General features: G+C 36.8%; 2 protein-coding genes across 12 annotated transcripts in view; one reads left to right on the top strand and one right to left on the bottom strand.

Moving 5' to 3' along the window:
* SLC39A10 (solute carrier family 39 member 10) overlaps positions 1 to 13,995 on the top strand; it is a 120,900-nt gene that overhangs the window by 93,299 nt on the left and 13,606 nt on the right. For 10 of the 11 annotated variants that reach the window (XM_080599928.1, XM_080599926.1, XM_080599919.1 and 7 more), the window contains 3 exons: positions 5,002 to 6,066; positions 7,154 to 7,355; positions 13,089 to 13,258. In XM_080599928.1, the coding sequence (XP_080456054.1) occupies positions 5,011 to 6,066; positions 7,154 to 7,355; positions 13,089 to 13,258 (1,428 nt within the window). In that variant the 5' untranslated portion in view covers positions 5,002 to 5,010. Of the gene's footprint in view, positions 1 to 5,001; positions 6,067 to 7,153; positions 7,356 to 13,088; positions 13,259 to 13,995 lie in introns of those variants that run through there. The other variant, XM_080599924.1, reaches the window with a different exon arrangement.
* The window catches only part of DNAH7 (dynein axonemal heavy chain 7), a 118,570-nt gene continuing 117,855 nt past the window's right edge, over positions 13,281 to 13,995 (bottom strand). The window contains exon 65 of the transcript XR_013953647.1: positions 13,281 to 13,396. The gene's annotated coding sequence lies outside the window, so the exon portion shown is untranslated. The remainder of the gene's footprint in view (positions 13,397 to 13,995) is intronic.

Here is a 13,995-nt window from a genome sequence, read left to right as displayed (position 1 = left end):
CTTCAGTCATGGTGGCATTCAAGCTGAGTAACTAAAATCCTGAATATTTTTCAAATGGAGCTTCCAGAATCTGATCTTCTGCAGTTAGAATGAAAGGGCCAAATGGAGAGAAACTAAAATAAAATATTTGGTAGGGCTGAAATCTAGTGTGTTTGTTACAAAAATGTTTTCGAGTACTAAAATTGTTGGGAACAGACAGGAGAAAGGAGGGAAAGAGAAAGTTAGGCACTTAAACTAGACACTGTTATACACTAACAAAAATGCCGTGGTTTGTGGGTTGCAAACGCTTAAACACTAGGTTTAAATTTTCAGCTGAGTTTGGATTTTATATGATCCCGTTATTGGAATCAAAGGTTGCTGTTAAGTAAAGCCTGGCTATCGAACTAGTCTTCCAGTTTCAGTAAAGCAGTTAATGAGAAGCAAAAACATTCCCCCAAATCATGTTAATTCCAGGTTTTAAATGACACCTTGTGAAAAAGTGAAGTGCTATCGGTATGAAGTGGAAGAACAGATCAAATGGTAGGCACTGTGAAGAAGTTCGAGGAATTCAAGGGGAACTTAGTGAAAAGCCTCTAGAAATACCCACTTTGATCAGAGGTGTATTTAATAGAGGAAATGCTACAGGGAATTGCTTAGCATGGAAATAGTGTGAGTTTTCCATACAGAAAAGAACTTTAGTTGATGTACTGCTCGGGTTCTTTCACCTCAGGCCTTTGATTTACAAACTGCATATATGGATGCACAATCACAACTGCATTTAGTCTGAATGGTTTGCTTTTAGTGATGAATGAGGAGGCGAGGGGATGCATTTGGCAGTACTGTTTGCATTTACGGGAATGCCAGTTGGTATGGCAGGACTATTTATTTATCTTACCCACTGTAGATGTACACGTTTATCATACCTTTGAAGCCTGACTTGGTGTGGGGTTGTCCTGCTGCCTGAGTGCATCCTGGAAGTCTTCTCTTGCTCTTCTTCACAGTTCAATGCGACATAGGGGGTCTCAGTTCCCACTGGGGCCTGTGGGTTCTGGGCGCTGTCATTTCTGACCCAAGACCAGCTGGGGGATGTTTTCCCTTACGTCCTCCCTGTTGGGTGCCTGGCCATTGAGTTCCTTCAAGGAAGGAGGGGCGGCAGCAGGAGACAAATAAGTGCTTGAAATAAGGCAAAGGCTGGCAGCAGTAATAGCAGGATTCTTTTTCAACTTTGTAGCCTTGTCCTCGAGCTGCCTTCCCACGTTCTTTTGTGGGGATTCGAGAGTCTTAATACGCTTATGTTGAGATCAGCTATATACAATTCTGTGTCGCTGAAGTGTATCGAATTTGGACTTCAGCTTTCTGGTATTTTATACGTACGAACATTGCCTGACATACTGCCTGATGAGAGCTATTTACAGTTGCTTAGATGTTAACGAAGCATGTGTGAAGAAGAAACAGTTACTCTTATTAGTTCTGTCTGAGACTTCTTAGGATGGCTAAGTATGTTTTGTTAGTGTCTTCTTTAACAGAAGTATTGAAATAGAAGATACAGAAAACTTCTAGAAGATTTAAAAATACTGTGCCGGGATTCTTATTAGCTGTATTGAAAATAGACATCTAAATTGATTTTGAAATGAGTCTGATAATGCTCAGCTCTTGTGTTTGAGCAGTGAATCATGATCATAAATTACAAACGATTTTAACCATTCGGGCATGGCAAAAGGTACCATTCAAAGCTAAATACCACAATTAGAGATGCATGACCGAAATTTCAAAGTAATGTATTAGTAGTATTGTATGAGACAGTCACATGAAACAGATCATGAGGTTGTGAAAAGGATTATGATCATGCTTATCATGCTTTAGTCATGAATTTCCTGGTAGAGATATTTTAGTCTGGATTGTGCTTGTTTAAATGGGAATAGTTTGACTTTGCCTGTTCTGATTATATTACTGTTATGTGGCAAAGGGGGAGAAAAGGTCTTAACTACAGAAGTAGGATACTTTGAGTAACTGAATTTTACTTACAGTTGAGTTGCAGTTTTCAGTGGTGAGAAACAGAAGTTAAATAATAAACAATTTGCTAAAGAATTACAGTGTGTTGCATGCACTTACCTAGTGCTGCCATTGTCTGTGCAAGCATACATATATGCATTCATGTTTCTCCTGGGCTTTCATTTGTCTTACATGTACCTTAACTGCTAACTTCAGACCTTAAACCTGCTCTTCACGTTAAGTAACATTCCACATTGTAAATCCTCAGTTGATGAAAATTGGCATATCCCTATAGAAATGTGGAGCTCTGCTGATCTGTCATCAGCCATGTGCCTGATCCAGTATCTTTACGTACTGCCAGATTGTTTCTGCTTCCTGGGATATGATGCAATTTGCAGAGCCCAGGCTCCCAGACTGTGTGAGAAAGAGCACATGGTCTTTTATTTAAAGGTTGTAGAATAAGTTTCCAGACAATCGTACAATCTGAGGGTTGACTCGGTCCAATGATACTTGGATGAAGATATGTAACCTGCTTCTTCCTACTCTACCAGCAGCAGCTCTGCACTTAACTGCTTCCTCAAAGGAGAATAGAAGAAGCTTCTGGAAGGTGTTTTGAAATGCTTTTAATGTTTCTGTATCAATCCCAGTGATATATTTATGAGAACATTAAAAATGCCTTAAATAGACTCTGTGAGTGCAAAAGATTGTATAAAAGTAATCTCAATAAATTTGGGGTTGAACTTGTCATACTGAACTTACTGAAATGGTTTGTTACAGCCTTTAAATCACTCACTGCAGTGTACAAGCTTGGGCTGGAGACAGTCTGTACAGTCATTCAAGACTGATAGAACAGTTGTTTATAAATATAGAACAGTAGTGTAAAATGATTAGCCATTGATCTTTCTGATGTTTCTAGCATCAATTTTGATACCAATGCCTCCAGTTGAATGATACTCTTCCAATCTTCTTGTAACTAGGTCAGTATTGCGAAAGAAGAGTTCGCTTTTTTCTTAACCTTGCAAGCAATTGAGTCTCCAGTGAGAGGTGAATTTTGGTCTTGTATATTTGTAGAGGTTAATAGAAGAATTTTTCTTCAGTCTAATGTGTTAAATCATTTATTAGCTATATAAAGTTACTAAAAAGTAACCCTTTCCTTTTTTGATTTCTTTGTCAACCTGTTGGAAATGTAAGAGCTTCCAACATTGTTGTGTGTACGTGTGCATATGCAACAATGTGATTGCAGGCACTTAAGCACAAAACATTGAGCTAATACTTTAAGAAGTGAAAATGAATTGAAATTGTTAGTGGGTTGCTATAAAGCACATTTCTCATCGGTTTTCACAGAACACAATTAGCAGCTGGGCTAAAGAAGGACAAGGACACTTACCATTTCTTGTCTGCAACTCGATCTCATTTTAGGATAGATTGACCAGATGACTTGGCATCTTAGTGAAAGCACGGTCGGTCATACAGTTCTGGGCACATAGACAATGAAAACTGCTTTCAGTGTAGAACAAGATCAAAGTACACTTGATCTGTTTGCCTATTACTTTATGTCCTTGCATTTGCTAGTGTTCGGCAGCGTCTGGATATACAGAAGCAGAAAGCTCTCAACTCCATCCACCTCTCAGCTCTCGTTTCCTCCTCAATTGTATTCAGTATATAACTAGTTTATGTGTAAAAGCCCTACTTCTGTATTTACTCCTCTTTTTTTCAGTCAACAACATTAAACTGTTCAATCATTAAACTGTTCAGATTGATTGGGAAGCTCCATGCTTCTTCCTTTTTCTCTCTGTTTCTTTGCTGATAGGAGAGCATGGTTATCTGCTACATGTATCTAGGAGAACTGCTGTAAATGATGCACATTTTACCTTGCATTGTACCAAACAGAACAAATCAGGTGTTGCTAGCAAGCCTTGGCAGTGTTTGGATGATTTTTTTAACATGTATTTTAGAGGATATTCTTTACCCAAAAATAAGTCTGCAGAAAATAAAGCCATAAAATGTAGTTCTTGATTTATCTTTAGCTTTCAAGTTTGATGTAAACTCTTTTTAACATAAACTTGGATTTTTTCTTAAAGTTTGTGTTAAAATAATTATTCAAATTTTGTATTTTTGCTAGCATATTTTAAACAAAATAAAGCCGCCATATTTTGTCAAGTAGTGAATTGTTTTCGACTCAGAATACGTTAAACTTGTGAAGTGTCTTCATCATTATCTGATGTTGAATATTAAGTTACTTACATTTAATGCTAAATAGTAAATAAGATTGCCTTGATGATGCAATTCCTGAAAATCATTGCAAACTACTCTGACTTAGTGTGTGTCAGCATAGAATCATATTTTGAGTTGCCTAGAGAAGTTTCTGTAGAACCTTCTTTTTAAATTAACATCCACGTAGATCTTTGGGACCAATAAACTCATGCAAACAAAGTACTAAAGATAATAACACCTGTTAGCAATACATTTAAGTTGGTTATTGACAAATTGTTTTTAAATCATTAGTTACCTATTAAAATTGGGAATTGTGCAGTATGCGTATTTAGTAGAAGTAGTTAAGCTGTGCATAAGAGAATAATAAATGATGTTTGGGTTTTCAATTATGTTATCTTCCCACCATCCCCCTATATAAGAAAATAGAGGCAATAGTGTTATTTTGAGCCCTTTTTATTCTTTAAGTTGTTTTAATGAGGTTTTCAGTATTACAGCTTACCATAAGCATAGATGCCTCTGAAAACATACACTAAATGTTCTGTTATGACTGACTGTAAATGTTTATCTTTTTCTTGTAACTGCCTCCTGTAAGTATGGCATATAAGGCTACATGCCTTAAATATACAGAGCCTGTGTTACTGTTGTGTAAGAGAAGTACATTAATACAATTTCTGCAGTAAAAATATTGCAATTGTTATTCTGTTAATGCTAATATCTAAAAAGATTTGTGAGTCTGTTAGTGCAAATAAGTACTGCAATGAGCATAATACCGAGACTGCTTTTACACCTAAGTGCTTCCCCTTGTGTTTCTTGTAGGAAACAGAGATGAAGGTACACATGCACACAAAATTTTGCATCATTTGTTTGCTGACATTTATTTTTCATCAGTGCAATCATTGCCATGAAGATGGACACGACCATGGTCCTGAAGAGGAACGTGTACACTACCATAATTACTATCAGATCTCAGAGGCACCCTACCACCAGAATGCAGGAACAGAATCTATGCCGAGTAAATTTTCAGCATTGGAAGCTGAAAATGAGCAAAAATACTACATTGAAAAAATTTTTGATCGTTTTGGTGAAAATGGAAGATTATCCTTTTTTGGCCTGGAAAAACTGTTAATAAGCCTTGGTTTAGGAGAAGTAAGAGTAGTGGTGATAAATCATGATGATATTGGCCATGATCATGTTTCTCACTTATATGCTTTAGATGTACAGGAAGGAAAGCATTTTCACTCTCATAACCATCCTCATAGCCACTCAGATTCAGAAAATCAAACCACGGTTGGTATGGCTGCAAAGAGAAATCATAAATGTGACCATGAGAGAGATGCAGCACTGTCATCTATCAAAGGTGATGGGAAACATATTCATGACCAGAGTCACCATCACCATCATCACCATCCTCATCTGCATCATCATCTTGACCATAATGGTACACATCATTCTCGCAATGATTCAGTTGGTCATAGTGAGCGTGGAGAACAGAACCATGGACCTTCAACAGAGACAAACACAACACAGGATCAGCGTGAAAGAAAACAACGGAAACAAAAGAAGAAACGAAAGAAAATCAGTGAGACTTCAGGAGATACTACACAAGACTATGCTCCAGATCATCATCCAGGTGATCAGTATGAGCACAATCGTGTTCATAAACATGATCACGTACATGATACATCTCATATGCATGTACACCATCATGAACACAGTAGTGATCATTCTGCTAGTCATGGACATCAAGATTCCAGTCTAAGTAACGAGGATGGACATCACCATACCAGCAAGCGAGAGGCACCTCGTAAGCAGATGAGTGTAAGAAAACACACTACTTTTTCAGCACGGAGTCATAATGAAGATGAACGTGATCGTGAAGAGGTGAGTATGAAATGGAGAACTGGCAAGTTCACCTTTGCTGTTGTTAAATAATAATTGAAGATACATACCCACAAGTAAAGCAGAAGGAAATGTTTGTGTCAGTTGCATAATACAGGCAGAGTGAAAACACTAAGGGGTCAGTGCCACAATATTGAGTTTACTTCGTGGGTTTTCATGTCTGCCTGCCCATCATCTTTCTTTTCTCAGGGTATCTTGCCTGCTTATCTCTGTTTAAAGGCGATACTTCAAATTTTCTAAGATACCTTGCTTTCAGGTGGTTGTGTTTGTTTTTTTGTTTTGTTTTGTTTTGTTTTCCCTTCCCAAAATTCATGAGCACCTTTTTCCCCTCCCTGTGTTTTTTGGACTTCTATCTAAATCTAAGACTATTAACATTTTTGGAAACTGCACAGAGACTTTTTCCTAAAAGAAACACCTGTATATTTTCCAATGTGTCTGTAATTTCTTTGTCCTAAAAGAATGTGAAGCAATATAGATGCAACTTCTGTAGTACTGTGCTTGGTGTAAGCCTATATTCTTCCATTTCTCCTTTCAGCATCCACGGTTTCTGCCAGGACCATAAGTTTACTTTCCCTTCCCCCTCACAGTTAACTACACAAGCAGGATGGTTTGATATCATGATTTTTAATGTAACAGGATAAAAAAGGTTGGAGTGAATGCTGAGTTAGAGAGTTAAAAGTGAAACTCCAAACACAGAAGGTTAATAGGTTCTCTAATACTCCTCTCTACATATTGAGGATTTTTGTTCTTCCACTCTTCTGTTGTTATTTCTTCAATGCTTGTACTTGTGTGATTGCAAAGAACATGGAAACTCATTTTGATTGACATCAAAAATTATATAGGTGTTTGGAGACCGAGTTGTATAATACGGATATACTTACTGCTTGTTGCCCCTCATAAACCACTTAAATTAGTTTAGGCGTGTTTTAGCGCTGAATGAATGTTGTGGGCCAGAGTTTTTTGCTTTTCTGTTGTGTGTTATGAAATTATAAGCTAAATTTTCCACAACTGTAGTTTTTAATGAAATAGTTGCTTTCACATTTAATTCCTTTGTACAATTTGCTTGCAGTGCTTGAATGTTACCCAGCTGCTACAACATTATGGTCTGGAAACCAGCTCTCCAATATCTCCTGAATTGTTTACATACATGTGTCCTGCTCTGCTATACCAAATTGAGAGGCGGCTTTGTATTGTACATTATGATGAGCTTGAAGATCTTATGAAAAGTAAAACTGCATCAGTTCAGAATAAAGATAAAACAGGTGCTTCAGGTAGGTGTGTAACATCCAAAGGCTTTCAATTATTTTTTGTATTGTGAATGTTAACTTTTGAAGAAAAGCTTGAAATGTCATACAACTTAGCACTGACTGCATAGTAAAGGAATGGTTGAAATTTAACATATCAGTTAGAAGAAATTTGAGACAACATGTTCATTTAAGTCAGGAGATATAGCATCCTGTTTGGTGCTATCATAGCTTCTCCAAAATGCCTATGGCTTGGGAAACCATCTTTCTTCTTACCTTTTATTAGGCACGACAGAAATTTTGGCCTGGATTCTTCCCACCTATATTTAGATATTGGACTCTTATAGTAAGAGTATAGGCAACATACAAAATTGTTGGAGATAAAAGCACCTTTAGAGATACACGTCTGCCCACAGTTTGAATTGTTTCCATCATTCAAAGTGTTACGTCTTTTTCATAAATTCTAATGGAACTGTTGACAGATGTTTTAACTGCAGTGAACTATTATAAATCTAAAAAGTATTGGGGACATGAATATTGATTAGTACATAAGCGTGTGAGAAATGAAACTTGAACTAACTACATTTTGATAGATGTTAATAACTGTTGGGAAGAATGCAGTGCTAGTAATTATTTTTAATGACTCCAGCATCATTAAGAAAGATTAGCTTGTTACATGTAAATCTCCTATAGAGAGACGGTATCTCGTTTACGGTTGAGATGGCTGTAAATCAGATACACTGTATGTTTTGTGTGGCAGCAAATCACTTGTTTTCTGGGGTGGTCTCATTGTAGTAAGAGTTGACCCTTGTCTTGCCTTATTACCAAGAGGATTTGTAGAACGGCTTTAAGCATTTTCTGCCAATTAAGGTGTTGAAACCATGCACGAAACTGTCTTGTTGCACATACTTTGAACCAGTTTAATTAGAAAGTTTATGCAGCTGAGTGCTTCTTCTAAAAAGAACTCATTTTCTTTCTATATAATGAGGAAGAGAGTTGATGAATAACTAGGCATGAAGATCCTTTAACGTTTGAAAAGACTTAATTAGCAAAATAAGTGAACCTTACTGTGGACATTTAACATGTGTTTTGGTATTTTGAGTATAAATAACATTAGCCAGTTAATTGTAAACAAACAATAATAATTTGACTCTGTAAACAAACAACTTCTGAAACAGGTCAACTTGATGTAGGTAATGATAAATCATGATATCTAACAATGTCATGTATACTGTTCTACTAACTAGAATGAGACTTCAGGTGATGTAATAATCATTTTTGCTTTTCAAGTAAGGCAGTGAATCACAAAATAACAAGTCTTAACTGGTATTTGAGGATTGAGGGAGGCGTGGGATGAATGTCACAGAGTAACTGTTAACCTGTAGGTTGTGAGATTCTGCTAAAATGAAAATGTGTTCTTGCCCAGGCTAATGTAAACTTTCTTAGATAGAAATGCTTGTCAAAGTTAAGAGGATGCAGATTTTTTAAAAACACTAGATATTTGATTTTTTTTCTTCAGTATTAATTAAACCTTTCCAAATATGCAATAGACTGGTGCTGCTTCTATTCACTTACACTAACTTGTAAGGTTTTCATTGGGTCTGACAGAGTGCAGTTTTCTAAAGTGAAATAATTTAATTAACAGGTGACCAAAAACTTAGATAACCATGTTGAGTTTTGTACCTGCAATTGTGGATGATTCTGTAACATCTTAAGAGGATTTTTAAGGGCTTTATATCTACAACTGAGTTTTCATGGTGTACCTATCGGAAGAGGGGGCATTATCATCATCCAGGGTTCCTAGGCAATTCAAAAGTAAGCGTGCATCTGAATATGAATCAAACTAATCTCTTTGATTACTGAACTTCTAGATACTTAACAGGGCTGTACTGAAGAGGGTTGTATGATGTATGTTATTTTTCCCCTCTAACTTCTCATCATAACTCCATCTGTTATGCAGCCACCCAGACTCTGTGTGGACTGTCTAGCTGCTGACACACAGCTGTCAGTCAGCAAGAGAGGTAGATCCTGAATGTGGTAAAACTAGTGAAGCTTTTCATTTAACTTCATTTTTTCAGTTTGAATGATTGGGAATCAGTAAGTAGACATATTCTTCACATTGGAACAGAGAATTGGCTTTCCACATTTGAGAAACACCATGTTTTTCCTGTACTTTGAAATCATTTGAGAACGTATGTTGCTATAGTTACTGGACAAACTGCCACTTGTATTTTTTTTTTTCTTTTCTAAGTTTAGTTTGCTGAAATCATTAGATCTACAGCTGTCACTTGCTTGCCTGTGGACGGATTGATGCTACCACAATTGCTTGATTCAGTTCTTCAGAAGCAGGGCCAGGAGTTGTAGCAGCTCACTGTTAGCATGAATGGTGTAATTGCCATAGATACTGGCAAGGGTCTTTTAGTGTGCTTGTGCTATGTACCTATAGAGTAAAACCATGTTTACATCTCAAGTGAAAGAAGTTACATTTGAGAATATAATTCACCTACTTGTCTATTAAGTACTGTAATGTATACCTGGATTGAGAACCTCGCCTCTCACAAAAGGGGCAGCACTGAGAAATGATGCAAGTAAACAATAAGCAATTTTTTCAAGTCAGGGATCAGCTAGGACTGCTGTTTAAAGGTATTTCAGATCAGACAGCATTCCCTGGACCTTACCATTCCCTGAATGCAGGAAGGCTTTGCTGCACTGGAGCCTTGCTGTTAGCTTGCTTTCTTCTGAAAGCTTGCAGATAGATAACCTTTCTCAGCCTTCTAAGGAATCTACCTTACTGTCCTTCTGGTCTGTTTTAATTTACAAATAGCTCTGCAAATGTGATGCAGAACAGCCATCTTTTGTTTACTATGCAGTGTTTGAACAGAGGTCCCTCACAGAGGAAATTTTTGGATCACCTCCCTCTTGTTTTATTTATTTTTTTCCAGAAGAAAATTATAAGCCAGTACATAGTAACTTCACTTCATTGACCAAGCCTTATCTAGTATTCCTTGGGCTGTTATACACCAAGATCTTTTATAACTTACGAGCTATTGCAGTGTTCTTAATGTTGCACATTAGGCCTACTTCCATGATATTTTAGTGTTTTGGACACTGCAGCTGTATGAAATCCTTCAATAAAATTTTGTCAGATTTTTTTCCAGAGGTCTTAATGTAGTCCTTTTCATCTCAGGAGATAACTTTATCAGAATAAGTTAGTACATATATGTAACTGTGGGGACATATGCTGCTTTTGTGTATATTTCTTGTCCTTTGATTTGACAGCAACCTTTTGCTGATAATTTTGGATCCATACCATTTTAAAGAGTTTAAACAGCTGTTTTAACAGCTTCTGATTTTGACCATCAGCTTCAGAGTGGTGCACCGATTCTGTATTCTCATTCTCATGTGCCTCATCTTAATCAGGGTGCCATGTTTAGATACTCTATCATTCAAAAAGGTATGTACGCCCTTCAGAGATGTGTCTGCCAAATCTGTGCCATGACAGATGAAACTTCAGCCAGTATATATAGCTTCTGTTTTTGGTCTCTGTGTAAGGCTGGTGGTCATTTAACCTGGCACTTAACATCAGGACATCTGTGTCCAGATTGGAGATCCAGTGTCCTGCCAACTGGCTGTTAACGTTAATTTGGGCAACTTGAGCATGCACGTTACAATTTGGTATTGAGTTACATGTCCATCTCTGCTGTTTCTTTCAGCAGGGCTTGGTCATCGAGTGTACATGATTGAAGTGCTCTGGGGATGATTCAGGGTTGTGTAGCGACAGTATTTTGGTTTGCAGGATCCTGCTTCCACTCTAGACCTACTTTATATTCCTGTTTTCTGACATGTTCTTTAGTTCCTCATGTGATTGCAGTCCTTGCCTTTTCACCAACTCCCTGTTTTCTTCCCAGTGTCAGTGGCTGTTCTAGTATATGCTACATGCTTTCTAAAGCTTTTTCCAGTCAGTTTCTCCTTTGGATATGTTGTTGTAACCTGTGCGTTTGAATTGCATTGTTTCCTTTTCTGCACTGTCATGGGAGATACAGACTTGGTAAGAATGAGTATCCCCCAACACAGGTGAAACAGCAGATGTTGTAAGTTTCGATGTTGAACCAGACAGGCTGCAGCAGACACAGTTCTAGTGGCAAAGTCTTGTTAAATCTGATCTGTTGCATTTTTTGTACGAATAGAATTCTTCGGACATTTGACTGCCAAGTGATATGTTGCAGCTGCTCATTGAAATATATAATCTTCCTTTCCTCTCTTCTCATCTCCCCACACCCATTTCCCAAGATGTTTTTCCCTGCTTGGTGAAAAATGAGCAGAACTTCACAAACTTGAGGGAAGTCAGATTCTGTACCAAAGTACAGAGACACTTCTGATTTTAAATCAGAAGTTGCTAACTTTCATTGAAGCTTGCAAATCGCGTAGACATTTTCGATAAAGAGTGAAGCTAGGAAGAAAACTGGAAATACCTGAAGCATTTAGATTAAAACTTGAAACAAATAAATAAAAAGTTCAGCTTCAGGAAATTATATTGTTGAAAGATTTCATCCCAAGCAGTTAATATTTGTAAAATGGGAGCCTCTAATGAAAATTGTTCAGCAGAGGTAACTGTTTGCTCACTCCATGTCATTGTAACATGTTACCTTGCATAGTGACACTATCACACTGTCAGTGTCACAGAAGTTTGTGTCTTTTCTTTTTCAATTATATTTACAGATAATGCCATATGTGAATATTAGTTTAATAATTCTCCATGTAAATCTCTATTTTGTGTTGTAAATACGTTTCTATTTTTACGTGTATTGCTGTGATATTGAAAAGAGGTAAATCATTAATACTTGGAGCCACCAACTATTCCTGTCTTTGGGACTGTGAACCTTATGAACTGTACTATTGCAACTAAACATTTTTTACTGTTCTTTGAAGTTCCTCTGATAGGACAAGAAAAGTGGAAGGAAGTATTTTACTAGGGCGAGATTCTGACAGCAAGAGGCATGTTTCGTTGTTCTCAGAATCTGTTTCTTCTGTCGTTCCTTGTCATGTACAAATTGGCACGTCTTTAACTAGCAGGATTATGTTGATTGTACCCCATGCCATTATCACTGTTTCCTCTAATGACAAGAGTAGAGGTCCTCAGAAAAATACAAACTGTTTCTTGTTGGTAGCAAGTTGCTTTCAGTTCTTTTTAAGTTCTTAGCATTTGATTTTAAGGTTTCTCTGTCAAAGGTTGAGTCTTACATTTTTTCTCATGTAAGTAAAAATGTATTTTTCAGAGCACCAGATGAAGAGAATGGTGCCTAACTGAACATGTTACTTACTCCAGCTACAATTTCCACCAGAATCTAATTGAAAACAAATGTTAAATATGAATTAGTGCCCATAGAGTCATAGTAAGTTGAGAAAAATAGCCAAGATGTTTTTGTTCCAGCATGAAATCTGGGTTTTTCGTGTTTCATGAATGAACTGCAGAGCTAAGCAGGGGGCTTGCAGTCAGTAAGAAGAGCTGGGCTGTTCTGTTCCCTTAGCTGATTGTCTTCTAACATTTTTTGATATATTGCTCAGTGAATAAGCCTGTGTATCTTTTGCTGTGGACTTGAGTACTATCTTCATATTTTCAGCACCTTTTGAATGAACAATCACCCAAGTTAGGTTAAAGGAAAGTCACCTTCTTAAGACACAGTTGAAAGTCATTAATCAGTCTTAAAAGTTTTACAAGTATTATTCTGATAAGCTTTCTGTATCCATTTCTTCCCACAGCCTGGTTTTGTGGTATCATCTCTATCACCGTCATTAGCCTGCTTTCCTTGCTAGGTGTGATCTTGATTCCCATCATTAACCAATGGTGCTTCAAATTTCTTCTAACTTTCTTGGTAGCTCTGGCTGTAGGAACAATGAGTGGAGATGCTCTACTCCATCTCTTGCCACATGTAAGTATTGCTTTCCTTACCTTTTATTCAAGTGCATATAGAATTTAGAAGGAACTGTTTGACAAGTGTCAAGTAATAAACGCTTGCAGGTGTAGTAGATTGGCTTGACTGATGGACATCCTGAAACAGTATTTGAGCCTTTCCATTAAAAACAAAATATATGCGTTACTAATAAATAAATGTAATTGCAGTTGCATATTCATAACCTAACTTTAAAAATATTTTAAAACGCCTGAGACCAAGAAGAGTACTTTAAACTTAGTAGTATTACTTTCTTTTGATACTTGTGTATCAATACCACCTGAAAGTATTTCAGGGGATACAGCTTACTGATTACTAGCTTTTGGGGAGAAATTAACTTCTAATGTAATGAATCAAGAAATTGTCGAAACTGTTGGGGAAGGTAAGCAGTTTTTAATTTGTGACAGTATGCCATAATTGTTAGAAAAAAAGGGAAATGTTTTCTAGAACTTAACTTTATCCTTTTAACAAAAAGACTAACATTAATAAGTTTTCTTTCTGTAAACTTTAATACAGATTTTTTAAATATATATTTTTTAAATTTGTATTGCAGATCAGAGTTAAGGTTATCATGGACTGTAATAGTTAAAAACATGGGGCTTGGTTGTTAGTGGGACAGTAGCAACAGTAACTGTGTGATTTTCCTACGCGTTCTCAGTTTTAGCATTTAGCACTTTTTAGTCAGAAAAAAAGCTGAAGCTTCTTTGTTTTTCCCC

This window comes from Anser brachyrhynchus (assembly GCF_964034855.1).
Source record: "Anser brachyrhynchus genome assembly, chromosome: 7".
In the NCBI taxonomy this organism is placed as follows: domain Eukaryota; kingdom Metazoa; phylum Chordata; class Aves; order Anseriformes; family Anatidae; genus Anser; species Anser brachyrhynchus.
This window is presented reverse-complemented; position numbering and strand designations above follow the sequence as displayed.